The 27,133-nt window shown below is 23.8% G+C and overlaps 5 protein-coding genes and 1 non-coding gene across 6 annotated transcripts; 3 read left to right on the top strand and 3 right to left on the bottom strand.

Annotated features, from left to right (window-relative positions):
- Positions 1–316: 316 nt before the first annotated feature.
- PCHAS_1459900 (RNA-binding protein, putative) lies at positions 317–3,895 on the bottom strand (the record flags this gene model as incomplete). Its single annotated transcript, XM_730983.2, has 2 exons — positions 317–364; positions 533–3,895. 2 exons carry the CDS (start codon positions 3,893–3,895, stop codon positions 317–319), a joined length of 3,411 nt encoding a protein of 1,136 aa, XP_736076.2.
- Positions 3,896–5,479: 1,584 nt separating this feature from the next.
- On the bottom strand, positions 5,480–5,740 carry PCHAS_1459850. Its single transcript, XR_001678645.1, has one exon. It is a non-coding gene; the product is annotated as an ACEA small nucleolar RNA U3 (small nucleolar RNA).
- Positions 5,741–7,372: 1,632 nt separating this feature from the next.
- On the top strand, positions 7,373–10,141 carry PCHAS_1459800 (RNA polymerase II transcription factor B subunit 2, putative; the record flags this gene model as incomplete). The annotated part of the gene is made up of 1 exon (XM_739672.1): positions 7,373–10,141. One exon carries the CDS (start codon positions 7,373–7,375, stop codon positions 10,139–10,141), a length of 2,769 nt encoding a protein of 922 aa, XP_744765.1.
- A 456-nt stretch (positions 10,142–10,597) lies between these two features.
- Positions 10,598–14,673, bottom strand: PCHAS_1459700 (N-alpha-acetyltransferase 15, NatA auxiliary subunit, putative; the record flags this gene model as incomplete). Its single annotated transcript, XM_739673.2, has 5 exons — positions 10,598–10,642; positions 10,743–10,912; positions 11,017–11,202; positions 11,326–11,436; positions 11,550–14,673. 5 exons carry the CDS (start codon positions 14,671–14,673, stop codon positions 10,598–10,600), a joined length of 3,636 nt encoding a protein of 1,211 aa, XP_744766.2.
- Positions 14,674–15,853: 1,180 nt separating this feature from the next.
- On the top strand, positions 15,854–18,864 carry PCHAS_1459600 (glucose inhibited division protein a homologue, putative; the record flags this gene model as incomplete). Its single annotated transcript, XM_016799835.1, has 3 exons — positions 15,854–16,005; positions 16,145–18,496; positions 18,705–18,864. The coding sequence occupies 3 exons, from the start codon at positions 15,854–15,856 to the stop codon at positions 18,862–18,864; spliced, it is 2,664 nt and encodes an 887-aa protein (XP_016655076.1).
- A 1,497-nt stretch (positions 18,865–20,361) lies between these two features.
- On the top strand, positions 20,362–26,229 carry PCHAS_1459500 (double C2-like domain-containing protein, putative; the record flags this gene model as incomplete). The annotated part of the gene is made up of 6 exons (XM_016799834.1): positions 20,362–20,742; positions 20,961–21,902; positions 22,047–24,218; positions 24,367–25,639; positions 25,779–25,847; positions 25,979–26,229. 6 exons carry the CDS (start codon positions 20,362–20,364, stop codon positions 26,227–26,229), a joined length of 5,088 nt encoding a protein of 1,695 aa, XP_016655075.1.
- Positions 26,230–27,133: the final 904 nt, after the last annotated feature.

The following is a 27,133-nucleotide window of genomic DNA, read 5'->3' as shown; positions in this document are numbered from 1 at the left end:
TAATTCAAATATTGACAAATTTAAGTCTATTCATTATGAACATAAATGAAAAAATTTACACATTATAAATAAAGCACATGAAATAAACAATGTTTTGTATTTTTTAATCTACTTTTTAATTTTTTTTTTTTTAAAATGAAACATAATTTTTTTGTAAAAATATACAACATATTTGTTAAAACGAATTTAATAATACAATTTAAAAAAAATAGAAACTGTAGAAAAACATGTAAATAATATATACGGGTTGTTCATATATATGAAGGACATTCCATTTTATTGTTTTTAACTACTTAAAGAGAAATTAAATTCTATTTTACAATAAATCCTCTAGAACATTTGCAGGCAATTTATCCAGCATTATCTAAGAACAAAGAAAAGAATATATATAATGTGTGTATATGTTTATGGAATAGATATAAATGTATGTTTACACTTTTGAAGCATGATCTTGTTAAAGTTCAATCGCCATTGATTGGGTCTTGTTTTTTGTGGCAATTTTATTAATTTTATTTACAGCTTTCACACTTACAATTAATTCATCATAAGGCATTTTTTTCAGAAGATCTTCATCTATGTAATGATCAAAGTATTGTTTATTTTTAAGGATATGTTGGATAATTTTTTGTATATAATTTTGATCATCTTTTTCACTTTCATTATTAAAAAATCGTTTTAATTTTTTTACATGTGATTTATCATTTAAAATTTTCATTGCTTCTTTTAAATCTATTTTATCAGGTAAATCATGATCTTCTTCACTTTGCAATTGTTTTTCCAATGACATGAATGCATTTTTAAATGGGTCTAAATTATTGTATTTATTTTTATTTTCATCGATATTTTTTTCTTTTTCTGAAGTTCCACAAAAGGGTATATCACTATTTAAAAGAAAACCTTCTTTTTCGATTCGTTTCATTCGGCTAACATATATATTAATATATTTATTTGGGGTTGCGTTATTAGTAGTATGATATTTATCTTCGGAATCTTCTGAATCTTCTGAATCGTCTGAATCGTCGAAATCACCATTTTCTAATTCATCAAGGATGTTGTAATTTCCATCATCAGGAACATAAACACAATTTAACATGTAATCTTTAAAATCATTCCATAAAATGATTAAATTATTAGGTTGGATATTTTCTACATTTGTCAAGTCTTGCTTTAATAATAAGTCTTTATTTAAATTTAGGATTTTTTTTTTTATAGAATCTTTTGGCTCCCATAATCGAAAATTTTCCATTGATTGGTGTAATAAATATTTTAATTCATTAATTTTTAAAGTATCTAAAAATGTTTTATTAATATTTTTTTTATTTAAAAATTTTTTATTACATAAAATTATTAATTTAATCTCTTCTTTGGATAGATAGAAATCAAATAAATAATATCTAATATATGGAAAATTATCAAATTTGACTTTTTTCTTTTCACATACGCTTATTTCTATTAATCTATTTTTTAAACTCTCTTTTGATACATCTATTGGTAATAAATAATTTTTTTTATATATATTATTTTTTAATTCTTCTATAGACATTTTTGATAAATTTGAAAAGTCTAGTACTTCATCATTATTATTTTCAAGTATGTTTACAAAATCTTCATTTTTTTGATTTAACTTGGTGTTAATATGTATGTCTTTATTGGTACCATCACTGTTTTCATTTTTTACACAATCATCTTCTTTATCTTCCACAATATTAGAGCATCTTTTAGCATCATCAGGGTTCGTTTTATTTTCACTTTGATCATGCTTTAAATCATTTGTAGAATAAAAATCATTAATATCTGTTTTTAATCCAAATAGTTTTGAATAAAATATAGATTCTTCTTTCCTTATATCATTAGTCCATTGTGTTCGTTCATTTATTTTTTCTAAACTTGACATGTTTACATTTTCTCTTATTTCATCTTCATTTTTGATATGGTTTATTTTTTGGGAATTTTCTTTTTTGTTTTCGTCATTATTTTTATTTAATTTATTTTTTCCTTTTATTTTAATATCTTTATCATTTGTATTATCCGAAAATATACTTTTTAAGATCCCATCCATTTCTTCATTATAATTATTCATTCCTTCTTTTTTAATTTTAACATTTACCGATTCAACCATATTATTTTCATCTTGTTCAGATAATTCGATTTCTGTATTTTCATTTTGTTGTTCTTCTGATGTATCTATTTCATTATTTTGAAAATTGAAAATATCATCAAACTCGTCATTCTCATCATCAAATAGTTCATTGCTAGCTAATTTATTTTTTTTCATTTTTATTTTTTTTCCACTTTTTTTAATGTGCTTATCATTTGTTTGTTTACATTCTTTGCTATCTTGTGATATTTCTTCATTTTCGTTATTAAGTAAGACATATTTTGATGCCTTTCTTTTATTTCTATTATTTAGTTTGATAAAATAATCATATTTATCATGTATTTTATTTATAAAAAAAAGCCTATTCGATCTGTTTATAGGTTTATTATCTTTGTGTAAAAGACTCGTTTCTTTAAAATTAGTTCTTGTGATTTGATCGAATGCTGTGATTTCATTTTGTGTACTATTCTTTAATAGCATATCTTTTTTCAATTTATTTTTTTGAAACCATTTAATTTTTTCTTCAGTTATTGAAGAATCCAAAGTGAGGTTGAAAAAAATTAGATTATTTTCTTTTTCATCATTAATATCGTATTTTTTTTTTATAATTTTATCAACATATACAATTATGTTCATATTTTTTTCTAAAATTAATTCTTTTTGTTCTTGTTCTTCTAACGGATCCGATGGTAATCCTATATTTATAGTTAATTTATTTTTATGCAATAATGCTAATATTTTTATAAATTTGTTTTTTGAAACTTTTACATAAACATCACAATCAATAAAAACACCATAAGGATGGACCGAAGTTATTTTCCCTATAAGTTTTTTACCCGTATATAAGTTTTCTAATAATATTCCCTTTTTATTAATATGCTCTTTAATCCATATTGTATCTTCATCATTATATTCATAACTACTATCATTCATATTATTTGTATCTAACATATCGTTGTCAAATAAAGTAGTTGCAGACTCATCTTCAGTATTGTTGTCTTTATCTAAATAGTTCGGTACTATCACATTCTTTATAGGAACATAATTTTTATAAGACGGTGGATTTTTATATCCAATGTTGTAGTATTCTTCATAATGTTCTTCATTTACATTATATATTTGTATATATCTATGTAATAAGAATTTAAAATTTTTATTTTTTAGAGCTAACTCTTTTTGCTCTTTATCTTGAAATCTTACTAATATATCTCCAAAAAAATTGCCATTTTTGTCTTTAATATATATAATATATTTATTCATTATTTTGTATGGACTAAAAAATTTTATTATTTCATCATCACTTACATGAAAAGGTAAACCCTTACATAACAACAAGCAATTATATCCTTGTTCTTCGGGATTTGTCAAAGGTAATGGTAATATATTTTGATTATTTTCATTTATATTACTTCTACCTATTGATGCTATATTTTCTGATAAGACTTCTTTATTTATATTATCAATTAAAGATTTGTGAATTTCTTTTTTTCTAAAAAATTTATTGTTTTTTAATTTTATATTTTTATTACTATATCTTAATCTTTTTTGGATATCTTTAATACTACTTTTTTTAATCGGACTAAAAGAATATCTTCCTTTTTTATTAAAAATATTTTCTCTTTTCGTTAATTTATCATCCCCCACCACATTTTTACTTGATAATATATCATCATTTTTACTAAAGCTTAGACAATTATAACTTTTTACACCCTTGATAATCTTGTATGATTGTATTTTGTATTTCTTGGATTCAAATAAAAGTATATATATAAATACAAAAAGGTGAACTATTCTCATATATATATAGATCTACCTTTTATTTTATTTCATTTGATTATTTACTTTTTCTATATATATGTATACATACGGATGACACTAAGAAAGCCCTATCTTGTGGCATTCCCCTTTCAATGGCTATTTGCTAAATCGTTATAATATACTACGTACTACTTATATATTAAAATATTATATATTATTCCTTTGATCAATCATATTGTAAACAGTAGTTTTTTTATTTTACCTCATTACAAAGAAAAAAGAAAACTATATTGTAACAAATTTATCAAGCCAAAGAAACTAAATTGCGCAATAAATGGAAAAAAAAAAAATTATATAGCACAATTCATCTTTATGAAAATCTTCACAAAAAAAATATATAGTATTATAATTATTTTCTATAAGCGAATTTTTGTCAAAAAATTGATGAATGATATTACTTTTTCACATATAAAATTTTATAAATATTCGTACATATTTTTCCGAAAAAAATTTAAGTATGCAATTTTTATAGAGAAGAAAATACACAACTGCACACATGGCATCCACAGGTTTACAAAATAACAAATAGCTAGCACAGGCATATATAATATCACATTCGCATTAATATTTTTTCCAATTATCTACTAAGGGTAAAAACATCAATTCCCCTATTTTTGACACTATTGAAGAGAAGAAAGAAAAAGTGAAAGGTGTTTTGTTTTCAGCTTATTTACGGTAATGCTAATATTGCTTAGAAGGATATTAAACAGTCATTGTGTTAGTATATATACATATAGATATGTTTAATCGAATTATTTGCTTGTATTATTTTCGATTTTGTGAATGCCTTTTCGCATAGTGACACACATTTCAAAGGAATACTAAAACATAGTTATCATACTAGAAAACCAATTTAAGAGTTAATAAAAAATAACGAACAACTTAGTCTATTACAAAGTTAAAAACCAAAGACCAATTGCAGACCCAATCAAAAATGCATTCCCTCTATAATTATTAATATGGAAATGGCATTATTTTCTTTTTTAAATTGAAAGGATTTTCGTATAAACCTTAAAAAATATAACACTAAGTCAACGAAATTTACAACAATACATTTTTATTTATGCAAAATTTGATATTTAAAATTGTTTTAAAAGAATAACAAGCAATAAAATATATTTTTCTCATTATTTCGCATAAAAATATGAGAAATTTAAATTTTACTCATTGTTAATTCTTGTATATATGAAATAATCGATTTTTTAAAATATTTTATTTAATTTTTACATTTTTGGGGGAATAATATACCAATTATTTATTGTATAATCTTATAATTTTCATATTTACAATAAAAATATAGTTATTAATTTCCCCCCATATTTTTACCTTATATTATTATAACATCACTACAACTATTTTTAAAATGAAAATGAATAATAACAGTAAAAAGCCGCGTAAAAGGCTTAAAAATTCCTTTTTTTCTCTTTTTTAGTAAAATAATAAATATAATAATATAATTTTGTTTTTTAAATTATATATATAAACCGTAGGAAAAGGTAATTTTTTTATTTTTAATTATTATGAACAAATTTTATATAAAAACATTTTAAAACTTCAAAAAAAATAAGTATATAATAAAAATTGGGCAAGTTCAGCGGACGACATACTCTAAAAATTTAATAACAAAAATAAGAAGAATCTTAAAATTGTTATAAAGTTATCATCTTTTTTTCGGATACTTTAACAATATCAAAAGATAATGAAAAAATATCGAAATTAAATTTCATTTGTGAGTAGCGTCATTTCATCATCACTTTTGTAATATCCGTTATTTTATAACAATAAAACATCACAAATACTATAGCAATGATCTTGACTAAGTATTCGTCGACAAATTTTCATCTAATTTTTCTCTCACTATGTAAATTTTTCAATACTAATAATGTACCACTGAGTGCTCTATAAAAATAAACATACACAATAATAAACCTTCCATTTTATGTATTAATTTTATATATTTTGTATGCATATTGCCCCGTATTTTTTAAATAATTTTATATTTTTTTTAAATGACAAAAATAATAATCCTTTTTATGATATGATTATTTTGTTCAAAATCACAAAATATCCACATTGAGTTTGTATATACAAATTAATATAACAATGCATACATATTTATGTATTTAATTTTATTTTTATGCAAAATAGCTACATTTTTATTGTTTGTATAAATATAGCTAGTTATTTTTTTTTTTTTTATTTATAGCTAGTCGTTATGCTGTTGTTTATTATTTAATTAAAAAAATGAATGAATGTTCTATTTCATTTTATAAGCGTAATGAAAAGAAAATGGTTAAGGGATGAACATACATAAATTATTATATGACTTTGTTCTTCAATCACCATTAATAATGCAATATAGAAAGTAGCATGCTTCTTTTGTTACTTTTTTAAATGGAAATTAGCAAGCAATTTATATTTTGATAAAATTATAGGATATACTTCCTTTTTTTATGTATTTATTATAAAGAAACAATCATACACAAAACATATTTTTGCTACTCATCGGAGAATACATCTTTTCGAAAATTGTAAATTATAACAGATTTAAAAAAATGCAAAAAAAAAGGTATATGACCAAGATTAATCATCAATTTTTACGAGGAAAGTAAATATAATGAATAAACACACATTTTCAATAAACATAAATATTCGTAGATTTTTTTGTAAATTATTAACCAATTCAAATTATTTATAAAAAAAAAGTGGAAAACAATTTTTTTGTCTCATTTTAAATATTAATTTATTTAAATTATAACAACCGAGCTTATATGTATTGTATAGTCCATACCTTCTCTTGAAAGTATGTTGTACAAAATAATTTTGCACGAAGCTATAATAATATCACTATTTTTACTTTTTTAGAATTTTGATTTTGTCGCTGCCTGGTGTATATATATAAAATTTATATATCATTTCGTATTTAATTATTTGGGGAAAACATAAATACATTTATTTTTCTTATTTTTTATATGCTTATATATTCCGAATTAGCAATAAAATAAAATTCATCCATTCTTAATTTCTTATGAAAAATGGATGTAAGAATTAAAATTTGTTAAAATATAAAAAAGAAATGAAAACAAATCAGAGGGAAATGTGTACAAAAAATGTTTTTCACACATTCAGCGAAAATTAATATATAAAATTTTCATATAATGATAATAAAGGAATAATTTGCACACAATATGAACTTATCTGAGTCCGATATACCTATATAATCAATTATATGAATATTATTTTTTTTCTTTTCTCACACCCCATTTTAAACTTCCAAAACAGGGCATAAGTTACTGTTGTAAAAGAATACCATACCGTATTGAATAATAAAACATATCAGTAATATCACAAAGATATAGAAGACGCGAAAGCGTAACATTAAGGGGAAATAGGTTCCCCCTTTTTATTTTTTGAATTTCTTTTACTTTTTTTTTATATTATTAAATGTAGAGAAAGATGGTGAAGGCACGGAAAAATATTGAGAATATGGAAATATATGACTACATGAAGGAGATGGATGCAAAGATATGGGAATATTTATTTGATGACTCACTAGCACATGAGACGATATTTAACTCACTAAATGAATTAGAGCAAATTATAATATCTAGGCTATTGTTTATTCAACAAGTAGTTTCAGAAAGAGCTATGAGATTATGGATAAATCCAAATTTTTTGAAAAAATTAAGTGAGAGTATAAAAAATTTAGTTGATGTTAAAATATTAGTTGAAAGTGAAACAAAAAAAGATAACTATAATCAATATAAAATAAATGATCGATTCAGATTAACATTATTAAATAAAATATATCAAAATGATAAAAGTAATATTTTTATATTTAATAATAATATAAAACTACAACTAAATAAAGAAAAAGAATTATATGAAAAAAAATTATTTCCTACAAAAGAAGGTATTCTATGTTATGCCAGTGCAAGATGGAATACTCTCTTGCATTTTATTGCATCACCAAATTTGAATAGTTATAAATATAGTCATAGTTATAGTGGTAGTTATGCTAGTACTTACCCACACAGTAGTAGCATCCATGGTGGTATAGATTCCCCTATAAAAACAGAGATGGGAACTTCGATCGATCCAAATAATGTTCATTCTTATGGAGGGGAATATTCTTATAATAATAGTTTGAAAAGTGTGAAAGTAGAAAAAGGAAACTATTATGGTACTCAAACTAAAAAAAGCAGAAAAAATAATGAAGACAGTGATGAAGAATATCAACCTTATGGTGATGAAATGTATGATGATGAAAATTATGAAAACGAATCATTTTCACAAAGAAGGAAATATAAAAGTTATGGAGAATATGAAAACACAGGAAATGATTCAGAATATGACGAGGATGAAGGTTATGAAGATGAATCAAATGAGCAATATGACAATCAAACACGAAATAAATATTCACAAAATTATAATGACATTGAAAATAGTAATAGTGGTAAATATTTAAACCCAAGAATGGGTAATAAAGAAAATGTAAATTTATACGATCCTAATAAAAAAAGAGATGGAAGACGAGGGAGAAAGAAAAAAAAAGGAGTCTATGCATATAAACAAAATAATTTATATTATAAAAGTCTTCAAAGTAGAGAAAATAATAATATGGAAGAAGAAAATAATGATTTTTTTTTTTCTTCATCAAATATTAAAAAAGAAGATTTGTTAGCATGTGCACCATGTGGTAGTTTGATAGAAGTTTTGAAAAAAAAAAAATTTATACTTGATGATGTAAATAATAGTTCTAACATTGCTAATAATAACAATAATAATAAAACAATAAATATGAGTAGAGAAGCATTTTCATGGTTTTTAAAAGATATAAGAAGTAGAATAATATCTTTAGTTATTGAATATTTATTAATAATTGATGATGGGAATGTAACAAATATAGCTAAGCAAAATTCAGCTAAACATAAAAAAAAAGGCAATTCAGAAAATGTGATTTCTAATGATGGGAATGAAGCATTACCAAATAGTTCCATCTCAAATACTCTTATAAATGATTATAACAATAATGATAATATGAATAATAATAATGTAAATGGAGGAGAGTGGGGTACTAACAATGAAGATATGAATAATGCAGATGGTCTAAATATGAATATAAAGGATGCACAAGATTATATAACAGATCCAAATAAAAATTCTCAAAAATCAGAAATATATATAAAAGAAACATTATTATTTATTTTATCATTAACCCAATGTAATATTGGTCAACCAATATTTTTAGAAAACTTAACAAAAGCTCAAAAAGAATTTGTAGACTTTGGTATACATATAGGCTTATTTTTAAAAACACATGATAGTTATATATTTATAACACCATATGCATTATTATTAACAATAAATAATTTAAATGTAGAAAATTATATATCTATATTAAATCATTTATCTGTAGAAAAATTTTGTGAAGAATCTGGTTATAATAATAATGAAGATGAAAATATAAAAAAAAAAGCTAAATTAAGTGAAATATATTTTCATAAATATTTATTAATACAAAATACGGTTCGTGTGAAGAGTGAGCCATTAATGGATGAGGATGAGAAAAAAGATATGAAAAAATTTGAAACAAAAAATTATATTTCACAAGACATAACTAATCATAATATACATTCAGAAAAAAGATTAAATGAAAATGATAATTTAGAAATAGGGTTAATTATTCAAAGTAATTTTAAAGTTTATTTATATACTTCATCAATTTTAAAAATAAATATTTTAAGTCATTTATGTGAATTACAAGCAAGAACACCAAATATGGTTGTTGGGATATTAACAAGAAGAAGTGTATTAAATGCATATAACTCAGATATTACTGCTGATCAAATTATTAAATTTTTAGAATCCTATTCACATCCTGGAAAAACAAAATTAAAAAGTATAATACCAATTAATGTTATTACTCAGCTTAAATTATGGGAAGCTGAAAGACATCGATTAACATTAGAAGATTCTATTGTTTTTAAAAATTTCGAAAAAGAATATTTGCCACATTTATATCAACAAATTGTTATTTGGGCTAATAGCAAAAATTATTTATTACATTATACCCCTTGGCCAAAAAATACAAATTCCCCTGAATTTGATGCATGGATGAAAACAGAAAAATATCTATGTTGCATATATGAGTCGAAAAATGAAATTATTGATAAGATAAAGGAAATTCGTGGTAAGTTAATGAAAAAGCGTCAAGCAATATGAAACTATAATAAATGTTTCTTGAAACCATGGGTTTCTAATATTTCCGTCATTTTTTTTTGTTATATAATATTTTTAGTGTATATATTTTTAGTTTATTAAATATAAGTAAAACTATTTTAAAAAATATAAGAAATAATTAATTTATATATATGTATAAATATATTCGAATTTGCGAATGAATATATTCAAAATTCGTTAATGATATGCCAAGTTCCAACGATCACTTGCATATTTGGGATATCGGTCGTATGAATAATTCTTTCATTTAATGGTCTTGATTTATTTTATCAAATTAAGTTGGGTTTCTATTAAATCATATGTACAAACATTTTTTCTTTTGATTTAAGATGCTTGAAAAAATTATTCTCATTATGTAGATGCCATTTATTGTTATAGTTGTACATTTCCAAAACGGGAGAACTTGCTGCATCACTGTATTAGTTTGTTTTGGTGGGTTTATTGAAATGCGGTTGCCAAAGGGTATGCCTCTTTACACAATTCCTAAATTAAAAACAACATGAAAATTTATATAAGTCAGATGAAAATTACCTATATATGCATGAATATATTATGAGGAAATATATGGATGTTTGTGCATTACCTTAAATCGATTTGTTGCTTCTGATAACTCTGAATGCTTTTTTTTGTGATTAATTAAAAATGTAAAAAATTTGAAACACCTTCCTAATTTGTTTTTCTTTGGATCCATATATTCATTTAATAAAATGTCGTTGCTTATTTTTTCATTGCAATGGGTGTAAATTTCGAAGGCTACAAAAAATTAAAAGTGTGAATACATAAGTATTTATATATAAAGAAATATGAGACGAAGGATGATAGTAAAAAGCGCGCATTTTTAGACGGTTAATAATTACCTGACTGTAAATATCTTAAATCTCCTTTTTTATTTTCATTAAAAAATTTCATAAAATTATTGATATAGTTTGTTCTCTCTTTCTTTAGAATTTCCTCATTATATGTATCATAATTTAATCCCAAAATTGTATTCAAACTTTTTGTAATTTCTTTCATTTTTTCGTCATCAATATTGTCCTTGGATACTAATAAATGGAATAAGTAATTAACAATAATATGTATATAGAAAAAAATGACAAAGCTATAATAAAATATATTTGAAATTTACATATTTTTATATCTATCAAAAATAAAATGCAAAACAATACCTGAATACAAATAGTGCGATATTAGCGGTGCTAGTTTGTAGTAATAGTTATGATGAGGGAATAATTTTTTTATCTCATGAATTATGTTGATAAGTTTGACATAATCATTTCCTGCAAGGGTGAACAAAAAAGAAATGAAATAATGCAAGATAAGGTAATATTTATTAAGAAAGGAATGCATTCTTAATGTGTATTCATATTGTTTTCATTTTTCGTGGCTTTACCTCTTCTCCTTTCAATCTCGTAATTCAAAGCGTATACAGAAATATCTGCATTAGGTTGTGATAAAAATGTATTCATATATATCATCGCATTTTCTAAGGGATCCTTTTTCATATGCTCATAAATTTCTTTATCTTCAGTAGGATTCGGTGTAGTATTAGATTTGTTTTTTTTTTTATTATTTTTGCTTTGATCCGTTTTAGGTTTCATTCCAATATCATTCATATGTATACAAATTTTAATTAATAATTTTCCAAACCTTCTGTAAAATCGGCTAGAAAATATATGACCAGACATATACAACAAATGTCTATATGATCTGTACAAAACTTTTCTTAACACATAGTAATAGAAACATAAGTGATCTTCATGTATATCAATAAACTGTTTATGCCCTAGATGCAAAAAAAATAATGACTTGCTATAATCATTATGCTCATTTCGTGAAAAAAGATCATTATCTGCTATAACTTTTGAACTTAGTGTAATTTGTTCTCTTCCATTTTCATCTGAAATAACTTGGCCTAAATTTAATGCAGCTATATCGTTAGATATATCATTTGATGAACTCGTTTTAAATTGATAGAACTTTTCTCCTTGTTCATCAATAGATCCATTTAGATGTATATTCATATGTTTGTTAAAATAACTTAAGGCTAGTGCATATTCAATCCAAAAACATTGAGTATCCGTTATATTTTTTAAAAAGTTGTTATCTAATGGGTTAGTAAAAATTGTAGCCATTTTTCTTGAATATTTTATAAGCCCACATTTTAAACCAGCTTTAACTGTTTTCGAATTTATAAATCTATCACCAATATTATGATTTCTACATATATCTAAATATTTAAATGCCATTAGATAATTTCCATTTCTTTTATAAATTAATCCTTTAGTAAAAATTAATTCATATTTGAATCCTTCATTAATTTTATGTTTAATATTATTTATACATTTATCTATAAAATATAAAGAATCTTTTACACAATTAATATAATCATATAATTGACTTATAAATGAATAAATACAAAGCATAAATATTTCATCGCTTTCTTCTTTAGTTAACACTTTTTTATTTAATTTGGGTTTTATTTCTTCCTTTGGTTTTTTATCTTTAAGTTGAGTTGTGGTTCCTTTGTTCAATTTATTTTTATTGTTTATGTTTCCATTTTGCATTCCTTCTACATACATTCCTAGTGAAGAAGATGATCCAATCATATCCTTCATTTTATTTTTTTCGTTAGACATATGATTTATCTCACTTTCTGTTTCATCAGATTTATTATTATTTATTTCTAATGTACCATTACAATGGATTCCTTCTTCCGATGTTTTATTTTTGTCTGAATGCCCATTGAGGGTTTCATTAATTGAATCTTCTCTCTTTTCGAAATCATTTTTTTCAATGTTATTTATAACATAAGAATTTGAGTTGTTATCTCTCAAAACATAATCATTATCAAATTCACACAATTTATTGGTTTCATCATAATTCTTTATATATTTGTGCAATAGGAAAAGCAATATTTTGACATTTTTATATGTAAGAACTGGTTTTAAATAATTAAATATGGTGAAACATTTTTGAAAACATAAATTTCGGAATAACTTTTCTATATAGTAAGAAAATTTTGTTTCATTATAAAAATATAAAGGAAATATTTTTAATAAATTTGAATTTTCATATTTATTTTGTAAATTGGTAAAATAATTTTCAAAGCATTTTTCTTCTTTATCATTTAAATTTTTTATTTTATAAAAATATAAAATATCCATAGATTTTTCTACTCTTTTTTTGGGGTAATAAAATAAATCAAATCCTATTTTGTTTGACCATTGAATGTTGTTATAATTTTCTGTCGTATTATTGCTTATATTTTGACATTCTTTCTTTATATCCTCTTTTAACAATTCTATAAATTTATCTACACTACTTTCGTTGATTCCCTTTTTAAAGTTTTCAGGATTTATTGGATTTGTATTTGTAAAATTTTTAAATTCAGGCACCGTGTATACATCATATTTTTTCATTTCAAGATTATGACACACATAATCATTTAATATATTTTTATTAATATATGATAATAGTTTTAAATTCTTGTTGGATCCATATATATCTAAAATCGATTCATGTAACAGTACCTTTGTATTTTCGTTTATTTTAACTTCTTCGTTCATTTTATGTTCATCTTTATAGTCAAGATAAAACAAATTGGACAATGTCACATTTTTATTATTGCCATCGTTTGCTTCGTCATCAATATATATTTCTTTTTCGGTAAACAAGATTAATAAAAGTATATTTAAATTTTCTGAATTTACTGAAAAGGCTTCCTTAAAATATTTATTGGCTTTTGATATATCATTTTCATATAAGTATATTAAACCTAACATTTGATTATACCATAATTTATCATTTTCAAGTTGTTTATGCTTGTTTAAAAATTGTATACACTCTTTGTACATTTTCCCTTCTAATAATATTTCTGACATATAAACTAGTAGCTGATGTTTTTCATTTGCTGTTATGATATTATTATTCGTTTTATCTTGATCATTTCCTACATCTATGTTGGATAAATCTTCTTCTACTTGTTTAATAAGATGATAACATTTTTCATACTGCTTTAACAAATGATAGGCAAATATAATAAGAGCTTTATCTTTTGGTCCTTTTGCACAATCTTTATATGTATCTATACGTAAATCTTTAAATTGTTCATATCTATTTAAATATAATAAAATAACGGATGCCTCTTTTATTGCTTTATGGTCATGCCTATTTAACTTAATTGATTTCATATAACATTTCAATGCTTCCTCATAATTTTTATAATTTTTATATAAGCATCCATATAGATACCAACAAAAATTACTCGATAAATTATTTATTATACCTTCTTTTGCATATTTAAATGCTTCTTCTTTGTTATTCTCATCCATCAGATTTAACAAATAACCTTTTACTGATAATGTTTCACCATTTTTAGGATATTTTTTAAGTATTTGTTCGCATATTTTAAGTGCCTTTTTATATTTTTTTAATTCTATCATCTGAGTCATCAAGCGGAAATTGTTCATTTCCTTAGTTGGTAACTTGTTATTATCATTTCCATCTTTCTTCATTTTTTTTTATCAATTTAGATACGATATCATAAAAATTGTTAATTTTTTAAACAAATGGGACGTTCAAATTGTTTATTTTTACCAATATATATTTTGCTTACAATTATGTAGTTATATGTTCCTATAAACGACTTCAAAATATGTTCTATAAAGACTACAAAAAGTTAATCAAACTGAAGTTAAAAAAAATATCAAAAAAGAATACGTATATATATATAAATAGGTATATGAAAAATTTTATGAACACATTTATAGTTAATTCAAAGATAATGAAAAACACAAACTCTTCAATAAGTCAAATAAGTAATAAATAAATACTTTCGATAAATATATGAATAAATAGTATATGCATTAAATAGAGATTATTCCCATTTTCCAGAACAAAAAATATTTAAAAATATATTTTAGGAAAGAAAAATTAAGTTATTTAAAAGTATATTAAAATTTCTATGGAAAACCACGTCACTATAAAAGTTAGCCTCAAAATAAATGCACATATATATAGGGCTAGGCATATATAATAATAATACGAATTAATCTCATATATATATACATGTATTTTTCTTATATTTTTAAACATATTGGTTAGATAATATATTTTTTTGAATCTTGGTTTTTTTTACTATTTTCGATATAAAATAAATACATTATTATATTGTTTTTAACACGAAAAATAATAAGGGGAAAATTTTCAATGGAAAAATGCCCTTAATTTATAGGAGCATATTTACAGTGTTGTTCCTACATACATAATTATTTTTTTTGTGTATCAAAAATTAACCTTTTATACATGGTTTTAATTATCGACAACCTTTTTAATTAAGAGATATACACATACAATAAATTTCATTGGGTTTCGTGTAAAAAATTTGGGGGGAAGTAATAAAGCATTGCTTAATTTTTTTTTTTCTCTCACCCACTTTTTTGAAGATATACATTAAAAGTGTATATATGTAATATTTTTAAAAAGTTTGAAACTATTTTTTATTTGAAAATTGGAAAAAAATTATAAAAAATGGCGAAACTTATCAAATGATCCTATCAAAGCATGCTTAAAGCTATATAATATTCATCATGCAATCGAATTAGCACTATACGTATACACATCTATCAATCCAGATATAAATGCATAGATCCATGAATATAAGTACAATCCTATGCTTCACATATCAACTCTTCTATGGCTGAGGAAATGCCTATCCACTTTGGTTTCAATTGTCAAAAAAAAAAAATTTTTTTTTATGTCTTAATACTCATTATTTTTTTTGTAATACCGAATTATTCTTACATATTAAAGAAGAAATCGCTATTTTTGACACCAAACTTGTATAGGTAAGAAATAAATGAAAAAGGGAATATGAACAAATTAACCAATACATATATACTTCCATAGAATGATATTATGTCCCCATGTGCATTCATTCATTTTGCATGTTACATTTTTTCTTTATTTTTGTTGCCAATTTTATAGAAAAACTTATAATAATTTCAAGAAAAATGGCAACAAATTGGATTCGAGTCAAAATCTCTTTGCTGGAAAATGCCCTTGTAATGAGCATGAAAAAAAATATGATGTTATAGTTATAGGTGGGGGACATAGCGGCTGTGAAGCTAGCTATATAAGTGCAAAGTTAGGAGCCAAAACTTTATTAATAACTCAATGTAAAGAGAGTATAGGAGAAATGTCATGCAACCCATCTATTGGAGGTATAGGGAAAGGAATACTTGTAAAAGAAATAGACGCATTAGGAGGGCTAATGGGAAAAGTAATAGATAAAAGTGGAATTCATTTTAAAATATTAAATTTAAAAAAAGGATTAGCTGTGAGAGGACATAGAGCACAAGCGGATAGAGATTTGTATAATCATTATATGAAAGAATATATGTTTAATATGCCTAATTTATATATCCTTGAAAATACTGTTCATTCATTATTAATTGAAAATTCAATAACACAAAATGATAGTACAAATATGGATGAAAATATGGAGGAGAAAAAAAAATACAAATATGTATACGGAATTAAAAATAAATGTTCGTGTGAATTTTACGCTGACAATGTTATTTTAACTACTGGTACATTTCTAGGAGGGATATGTCATATAGGAAAAGATAAATATAAAGGGGGTCGAATTAAAAGGATCCTAGGAAAGGGGAAGGATAATCAATTGACAAGTGAAAGTTCTATTGAGCTAAATAAAATAAAGGAAGAAATTGACAAAAATAAGATGCAAAAAATAAATGACATACATAATTACATTGAAAATAATAACGATAATAAAAATGAGGTGAAAGAAAGTTCTATCTTTGATAACTTGATTGAAGAGTCTACGAAAAATCTTGCAACACAACTTAAAGAAAATAATTTTGAAATAAAAAGAATGAAAACCGGTACACCTCCAAGATTATGCAAAGACAGCATAAATTTTGACATTTTAGAAAAAGAAGGAACAGAAAAAAAGCATCCTTTTTATTTTTCCTTTTTAAATAGTAATAAAATAAATAACAATAAAACATTGCCATGCTATAAAACTTATACAAATATGAACACCCATGAGCTAGTCATAAAATATTTAAATGAATTGCCTGATTTTGATTGTTATGATAAACTTGGTAATGGACCAAGATATTGCCCATCAATAGCTAAAAAAGTTACAAAATTTTCAGAAAAAAAAAAACACATAATATGGTTAGAACCAGAAGGTTTTGACAATATATTAATTTATCCAAATGGTTTAAGCTCAGCATATCCATTAAATAGACAACAAGAAATTATAAATTCAATAAAAGGTTTGGAAAATGCAAAAATACTTTTCCCTGCTTATGATGTTGAATATTTTTATGTTAATCCAAAGTGTTTAAATTATACATTAGAAACAAAAATAATTAATGGATTATTTTTATCTGGTCAAATATGTGGGACAACTGGATATGAAGAAGCAGCTTGTCAAGGCATAGTTGCGGGAATTAATGCAGCATTAAATTCGCTAAAAAAAAAAAATATGTCACCCATAAGTAATTTTGTATTAACAAGAAATGATAGTTATATAGGAGTTTTAATACATGATCTTATAAATAAAGGAATTACAGAACCATATAGAATGTTTACCTCTCGAGCTGAATATAGATTATATTTACGACCTGATAATGCTGATATTAGATTAACACCAAAGGCAGAACAATTGGGTATAGCTTCAAAAGAAAGACTATATATATTAAATCATAAATATTACTCAGTTAATAAAATTATATCTGTTTTTAAGAAATTAACTTTAAATAATTCGGAAAACCAAAAGCTTATAGAAGAGGGAATAAAAAAAAAAGATCAAACTAAAGACATTGAAAATAAATCTATCACAAATAATAATGATAGTGGGAATAATGCAAATGATTTGCCTCACACTTTAGAAGGAAACACACCAATTACCAACACATCCAACTATAATATTAATCATAAGGAAAAATTATGCTTGAATAATAATGAAGATAAAAAAAAAAATGGCATAAATACTGTTTATAACATATTAAAAAGTGGGGTAGAATGTTCGTTAAATGTTTTGCAAAATAAATTGAAAGAAGTAGAAAAAGACGATATATTAAAAAGTGCACCATTGAATAAACAAAACAATTTAGACATATATAGAGATAATTATGATATATTATACAATTTAAATTTTAACGATATTTTAATAAACAATTCAATATTAGAAACAGCATGTGCTGAAGTTAAATATTCCTCTTATTTAAAGAAGCAGATAACCGAGATTAACAAAATCAATAGCAATTTTAATTTAGCCATTCCTAAGACCATAAAATATGATAGGTAAAGATATAGTTTTTATAAACAATTTTTCTTTATTTTTAATTATATAATTTTGTTTAATTGTTGCCCTTATCTTCATTGTGAAAAATATAATACATGATACGAAGGTATTTCATGTACTCATAATGTGCATGAAAATGCACACTTATTTATATGTAGCCATCCAAGAATTAATATAATGTATCTTATTCCTTTTCTTCACCCTCAGGAATAATTTCCCTTATTTGTCTAACGAAGAAATTGAAAAACTCAACAAATTTAGACCCTCCAATTTGGACGAAGCCAATAAAATTGAAGGTGTAACGATGAGTGGCATATATTATTTGTACCATTACATAATGAAAGAAAAAAAAAAAACAAAATCATGAAAAACAAGGCAACACATAGGGTATATATATTATATATGCTTTTGACTTTGTTGCGATTCTTTAAGCTAAAAATATTTATCCCTATTAACTGGTTATTATTTCAAAAAATAAAATCTTATCTTAATATGTATACTTGCCTAATGTCTACATATGTAAATTTTCCGTTATTAGTTAGTCCATACATTACATATCTTATTGTTTATATGTGTTTATGTGTTAATCGATATGCATTCCATACTATATTTATTCTCCATGCTTATCTATTTTTTTTTTACTTAGATTACTGGCATGCACACATGTATGTATATTATTTGATGTTTGTTTTATTTAGTAATACGTCATTACGCTATTTTGTGTAAAAAAAAAAATAAATTTTTTTAAACATTAAAAATATATATATTCCATATATGATATTAAATATACCACAATATTTGTAATAAATTTATTCCATAAACAAATGTGCATATTTTTGTAGCCAATTCATCGGAAAAAAAATCCTACGGGGGATGTATATGCGTATGTATATAATATAATATATTATTTCAGATATATATTTTTTTGTTCTTATAAACACTTATTCAATGATAGTATTTCTTTTGTTGAAAATTTCATAGTATGAAAAAGAGAAAGAGAACAAAAAAAATTATATATTATTATATATATACACATTTTTTTTTAATGGACGTAATTTAGTCATATTTTTTGTTAGTGTTATATTTTCCGCTATTAATTTAATTTCCATTGAAATATATTTATTTTCCATTTTATTTTGATTAACTAAATGCATATAATATATGAGTATATGTTTTTTTTTATAACTAAAAACCTGGTTTAATTTAAATATATAATTTAAATTGTATTTGTGTGTATAGCACATAAAATTATTTTTATATGCTTATTACTATTTTAATAAATTAAAAGCGAGGATAATACCACTTTTTTTTACATTTTCAACAAATTAATAGACAGAACTTTATTATATAAATTATAATATACATTACGCATGAATCATGAATATATATAATTATATTTGCATACCTTTATGAGTATGGAGAAAAAAAAATAATAAAAGAATTCTCTTATATTTGTTTCATGCATTTTCCGATTCCCATTTAAAAAAAAAAGTATTACTCAGTTGTATTGTTGTATGTGAATATAATCTTATGGATACCAAAGAATACAGAAAAATATGATGGCACTATATTGTAGTGACATTTTTTTTATTCACATGCTTATTTAAGAATTACAATTATTTGAAATTAATAATATACTTATTCTAACAAAAACAAAAGACACATGATTAGTCAGCACTTTTTTTTCATTACGTAAATTTCTCAGAAATTTATTTAAATGTGTAAATATTTAATTAATTTTTTTTTATAAACAATGAATTTTTTTGTAAAGACAGTTGCAGATGAAAAATATAGTTTACTAGGATATCCGTCTGCCTTTTTTTTATGAAATTAATGTTTCTAAAAAAAACAGAAAGAAAAAAAAATGATTTTGAACAAGTTTAAAAATATTGTTAATTTAAATAATACGCCAGAAAAAGAAGCAAATAAAAATGGCGATGAAAATGAAAATAAAGATCCTAATGCCCAAAATCCTCAAGAACAATCTTTAGACGAAACAAATGATAAAACATTCTTTGATGATATGTTGGGAGCACCCCAATATACTTATGAAGAATTTATCAAAATTTTAAAAACACCACAAGAAGAAAGAGGAGATACAGAAGATTTAAGAAAACATTGGGGGCACCCAAGAAGATGGAAAGTTATTTTATGGGATATACAAATACAAAATTATATGAACAATGATTTTAATGCTTTTGTTGATTTTGATTTTGGAGGAGATAGAGAAGAGTGTAGAATACAGGTAAGAATTTGTACATTGCATTAGAGAAATTTTATGAAAATATAAAATTTCTATACACTGTCGAATTTGTGCTCATACGACCATAATTTAGTTTGCTTATATTTATCACCACTAAAATGTGGCAGTTTGTTTTGCTTTTGTAAGATAAATTATTTTGTGATTTTATTTATACACCTATTATTCAAATACTAATTTATTTTTTTTTTCATTTTTTTCAGAGGGGTTCAAAAATGAAAATATATACCAAAGGGAAGTCAAAAAATTGTCTACGTACTCAAGTAGTTTGCAATGTGAGAGCAGAACAAAAAAAAGAAATAAAATTTAAAAAGGTTTTTGAATATAGAGGATCTTATCTTGATTTAGAAAATGAAAAATTAAGAATAAAAGTATGGGAATATAAAAAATTTACATTAAATAAATTGGAAGGTATATATGAAGAACCATTATTATCTTTTGCAACAGGACAGATATATAATGAAACGACTTTATATAAATTTATAAAAAATTCTAGAGTTAAACGATGTCAATTATTTTTTCAATTATATTTTCAAGAGTTATATGATTTTGAATTATCTTTTTTAAATTGGTCATTTAGTGATCTATTATCACATACATATATACAAGAAAAAAGTTTAAATTATTTCGAAAATCCTGATACGATCGAAAAAAGGCACATAGACAAATCTCAATGTAGTATATTCCCTAAAATGTGCAAACCTCGAAAAAAAATAAATAAAAATAGAAATAATAAAAAACAAAAAAAAAAACGATTAGGTGATAATATAGATGAAAGATTTTCATTTAATACAGTTTTGTCAAATGAATCCAATGAACCTTCTAGTAATAATGTTAATAATGGTACTACAATTGTAAAAAATAAAAGCGAAAGGGTTTCGAGAAATTTAGAAAAGTTATTCTTTAGAAATCTAAGTTTATTAAATAATATTGAAGAAAATGAAGATCTTTCTTTTCAAAATTTAGAAAATGTTAAATTACCAAACCCTAGAGTAACTATGAAACTAATTCATACACCCAAAGGAAATGATGGATTTACTATCGTTTCTATGTGCCAAAAAAATGTTCGTTATCCTATGTGGGAAAATTTGGGAGAAATTTATTTCAGAGGGACATTACGTGATTTAGATGTATCCTACCTTAGTGTAAGTTTTTAAAATTTTTATTTGCATTTATTTTTTCATATCTTACATGAATTAATTGAAGAAAGGGATACAATCATTTGTTAAATAAAATTTGTATACTATTCCATACTATTTTTTATTCCCATTGATTTATCCTTTACTCAGGTTAAAGTAGAAGATATGTCAGCCCCAAAAGATGCGAGAGAAATAGGTGTATGTCAAATTCCATTGAAGGGAATTGTTGATTATCCTCATATAATGCAAGAATTAGAAGCAAGTCCATGGATTGTAGAAGAAGCAAAATTTGAAGGTTGGAGTAAAAAATTGAAGGAATGGAAATTTGGTAAATTAGAAGGAAAAGTAGTTGTTGGGAGAGTACCAAGGTATAGACAAATAGGTGATTTATATCATATAGATAATAAACATCACTATTTGATTGTGCATATATTAAATATAGATCAAATAGTTACTGTTGATAATGTAAAAGAATTAGACAGTTATGTTGAAGTATCATTTGATGAAACAAGTAGAAGAACAAAAATCGTAAAAAAAAGTTTGACTCCAAATTATGATAGTTACATTGCTATACCATTAAGATTTAATAATAAAAACGAACTGAATTATGAAAATTTTAGTAAAAAAGGATGTATATATATTGATGTATGGGGTAAAACAGATGATGTAATTTATATAGGAGGTATATCTATAACACCTTATGAAATTTTTTATAATGAAAAAAATGCAAGAAGGAAAAAAACCAAATTAGAACATACAGATTTAGAAACAAATATAAAAATAAATTATGAAACAGTAGTATATAAAGGTTGTAAAAAATTACATTTTTTGCATGATGATCAAAGATTATCAAATTTAAATTTTAGTATATGGACATATCCAGACTTATTAAACAGTGAAGGGAATAATAATAATAAAGATACTAGGATATATTCTCCTCCTGTTTTTAATACAACTAATAATTTCCCTTTAAAATTAGCACAAAAATATGAAAAATTAAAAAGCTTATATTTTCAAGTGTTAAAAGCAATTAAAGGAATCCCTGAAAGCTGTACAGATCTATCAAAAGCAAAAAGATATTTTAATTGTGAATTATTAAATCAAAGAAAAGAAAATCATTTTTTACCAACTCTTATAACAAATGTTAAATCTCCATATTTCTTTGAATCGGAAAGGGCGATATTTCATTATGTTCGATGTATACCATTTATACATAAAAAAGAAAATTTAGTATTTACTCCTGATTTTACTTTACAATTAAAAGGGGGTAATGCATTAGATCACAGTCTTTTGTTATGTAGTCTTTTTCTAGGAATTCCAATTATTTCCTTTGTTTGTTTTGGTACATTATTAGATAACCAAAAACATGCATGGGTAGCTACACTTGAATTTAATGACCACAAAAATTATGGTCTTGTCAAATTTTGGGAAACAACTACAGGAAATGTATATACATTAAAAAAAAGATTTTTAGATGTTAATAAATTAAAAAGCTTGAAAATACAGTTAAGAGAATCTAAACATAAGTTACATCTAAGAGATGATTTTTTACATAGGAATAGTACACAAAAAGACATAGAGACAATTAAAGAACAAACTAAAAAATATATTAAAGAAATATTTCAAAATAGAAATAGAGATATTCCATCGCATGGCCCATCATTACCATACAAAACCATTGATCTTATATTTAATAATACAAATATTTATGTTAATTTACAAGATCCAGATCCTTTAAATATATGGTACGATTATTGGAAATTTGATTATTGGTTTCCCTTTTCTTCTATACAATATAATATACAGCCATGTTTTACTATTAAAACATTTTCACATAAAATTGAAGATATGGAACTTGATAGATTAGCTAAAGACCTTAGAACAAATATAGAAGAAAATATAAATATTTATCGAGCTTCTAGAAATTTATCCACTAGGTGGAATAAAGATGAAACTTTAGAATTATTTTTACAAGTAGGTCTAGAATTATTACATCAATTAAATACATCAAGAAAAGATGATGAAAGATTAGCTAAAGTTAAAATTGACGATTGGAAAAAAGCCTTATATCATAAAGTCCCACAAAGTCATAGATTATTAGGTTTTCCATATCATTTCAATACTTGTAAATCAAAATTTATTACCGACAAACTTATAAGTACGTTAGCAATTTTAGAATCAAGAGATAAATCTTTATGTCTTTCTTTAGCTGTATGTATATATAGTCTTCCTGGAGGGTTTATATCGGTTTATATCTATATTATTACTTGCGTTAAAGTCACACAACGTGAAATGAGAAAAATTGAAATTACTAAGGAAAAGGTAAGTCTTTTGCCAATATGTTTATTTTTTTTATTAAAACTTCATCATATTTATATATTTTCATTATTCTCTTTATACACATTATCTCTTTATTCCCTTAAATTTAAAGGCTGAAAGAAAGACAAAACTCAAAAATTTGAAAAAAAAGGATCACAGCAATAATAATGCTGATACTCAATCAGGAGAAGCTGATAACACACATAATATACAAAATGATAACGATGGTGTTTTAACAAATCTTGATGAAACATTAAAGGATGACCCATATTATGAACATGAACAAATTTCAAATGCAAACAAAAGTTTATTTGATCATTTTTATAAAAATGATGAAAATGAAAATTCCTCAAGAAGCGGAGAAAGAAGGAGAAAGAAATTACAAAAATCTGTAGATTTAATCAATATAATGTTAGAAATAAAAAATAGAAAAAAAAATGGAGTAATAGATAAAGCTGCTAAAAAGAATGAACCTGAAGAAAATAAAAACAATGATCAACCATTAATTGATGATAAAAATAATATATTAAATAAAACAGAAAATGAAACCCAAGTGAAAAGCGAAGAAAAAGATGTCGATCAACCTCACGATGATGATAAGATAAAAACAAAGGATAAAGATGAATCAAAAAAGAAGAAAAAAAGTAAATCTAAAAAAAAAGATAAAGATCCAGAATATGAAAAATTAATGTTATCAAATGCATATCTTGAACAAGAAAGAAAAAGACTACAAGAAGATATGGAAAAATTAAAACTCGAAAAAGAAGAACTTAGATTACAAAAAGCTATCGAAAATGAAGATGCAAATCAAAAACTTATAGAAGAAAACAAAAAATTAAAAAAAGAATTATTAGAAAATGATAAGTTGGAAAGAAAAGTCTCATTTATGCTTAAAGTAAGTGAATGGGAAAAAACCGAAAAAGAAAGAATAAAACAACAGGAAGAGAATTATAAAAAAATGATGGAGGAAGCTAAGATAAATGAAAATAAAGACAAACAGAGCAAATCGAAAGAAAAGTCAAAAGAAAAGGAAAATGATAAAGACACTGAAAAAGTGAAAAAAAAAAAAAAAAAACATAGAGACGAGGATAATAAAGAAAAAATAAAGACAACCAAAGGGGATAAACACAAAAAGTCGCATAATAAAAACCAAAAAGAAATAATCCCCGAAGTAAACGATGATGAAGTAGACTTAACGAAAGAAATAAATTATGATGAAAAACCAAAGGAAATAGATCAAGAAGATCCAAAAATCGATATAAGCCTAGACCACCAAATTAAAAATGAGGTATCTGATGAATCTGATAATAGTTTTGACTCAAAGATGCGTGATCAAAATGGAAAACAAAATGAAAAAGGATATATTGATTTAACAAGTTTTGACGAAAATTTAGATTTGAACAAAATTTACAAAAATACTTCAGGTAAATCAAAAGAAGCGATGCTACCCCCAGAGTGCTAATTCACAATTCGTGAACAACACACATGCCAAATTTTAATAGTACAACGTATAATCAGCAATTAGATAAAAATAATTTTCTTTTTTTTTCATTATTTTCTCAGGTTTTGGAAATACAGTAGAAACAAAAAGAAACACAATCAAAGTTCACACCACCAGAAGAATGTATAATGGTATGGAAAAAAACGAATATTTATGCAAATGATATTATAATAAATTAAGCTACCAATATTATGATTCTGCACACTGCATAAATGTATAAAAGCTATGTTTTACACATTATTCTTATTCTTTTCACATTTAGACAATAAGCCCGATGACACAGAAGAATCGGATATAAATGATAACGAAAATCAAGCAAGTATAGCGAGATATTTATATGATAAAAACATATCTCAGAATCCCAATCAAAAAAAATATTATGATGAAAAGCCTCATTATGGAAAGGATATGAAAAACATAACATATAAAGAAATAAAAGACTATGATTTATTTAAAGGATTTATTGAAGAAACTAAAAAAAAAAAAAAAATAGTCTTAGTGAAAAAGCCATAAAAGATGGCAAATCAGATTTAGGATGTTTCGTGACATACAAATCTTACAACGCATATTAATTCATATGTATGCGTATATATATGTGCATTTTTTTGTGGTATTTGAAGGGAAATCATTTATTTTATGCATCTTTTTTTCTTATTTTGATTCTATTAAATTTTAAAACCTTTTGTTCATATGCATACATATGCATATATTATGTTAATACTATATGTGGATATAATTAAATGATTATAATAATGAAGAATAAAGATTTTTAATATATAGATATTTTATATTTTTTTATTCTACAAAATTCATTGACGCTTTTTATATATATTCTCCATAAAATATCATTTGCTAATTTTTAAGTATCCATTATTAATCATTTATTTATTCTTATTCTATTTTATTTAAATAACTTTATTTTTATTTTCATTAAAACAATTTATTGAAAATATTACTTTTCTTTTCACAACTTTATTTCTCTTTTAAGGGACATCGATTAATATGGTATATGCATATATACATACTTTCATTTTTATTATTTCCATTTTTATAAATCTATTGCACAATAAAAGAAATCATTTTAAATACCATGCTTTGTTCAATATTATATTATTTCCCCTGATTTATTCCCTTTTATTTATACTTTACTAATCTCTGATTTTTCCATATCTATCGATATAGTTTTTAATCATTCATTTTTGCAGCATTGTTTATTCAACATATGTTTTATACATCCTTTTAATAATTTATTGCAAATTTTACCGTATTTTAAGCTCAATATATATGTGTATACTTGGAAATATAAAGTACTATCCTTAAGCTATTTGACATAACAGTATTGTCACAAATGCAAACGTATGTATATCAATACAAATTATTAAGTTAACAACTATAGATAAGCAGCGAGCATAAATCT

Source organism: Plasmodium chabaudi (genome assembly GCF_900002335.3).
Source record: "Plasmodium chabaudi chabaudi strain AS genome assembly, chromosome: 14".
Taxonomy (NCBI): domain Eukaryota; phylum Apicomplexa; class Aconoidasida; order Haemosporida; family Plasmodiidae; genus Plasmodium; species Plasmodium chabaudi.
This window is presented reverse-complemented; position numbering and strand designations above follow the sequence as displayed.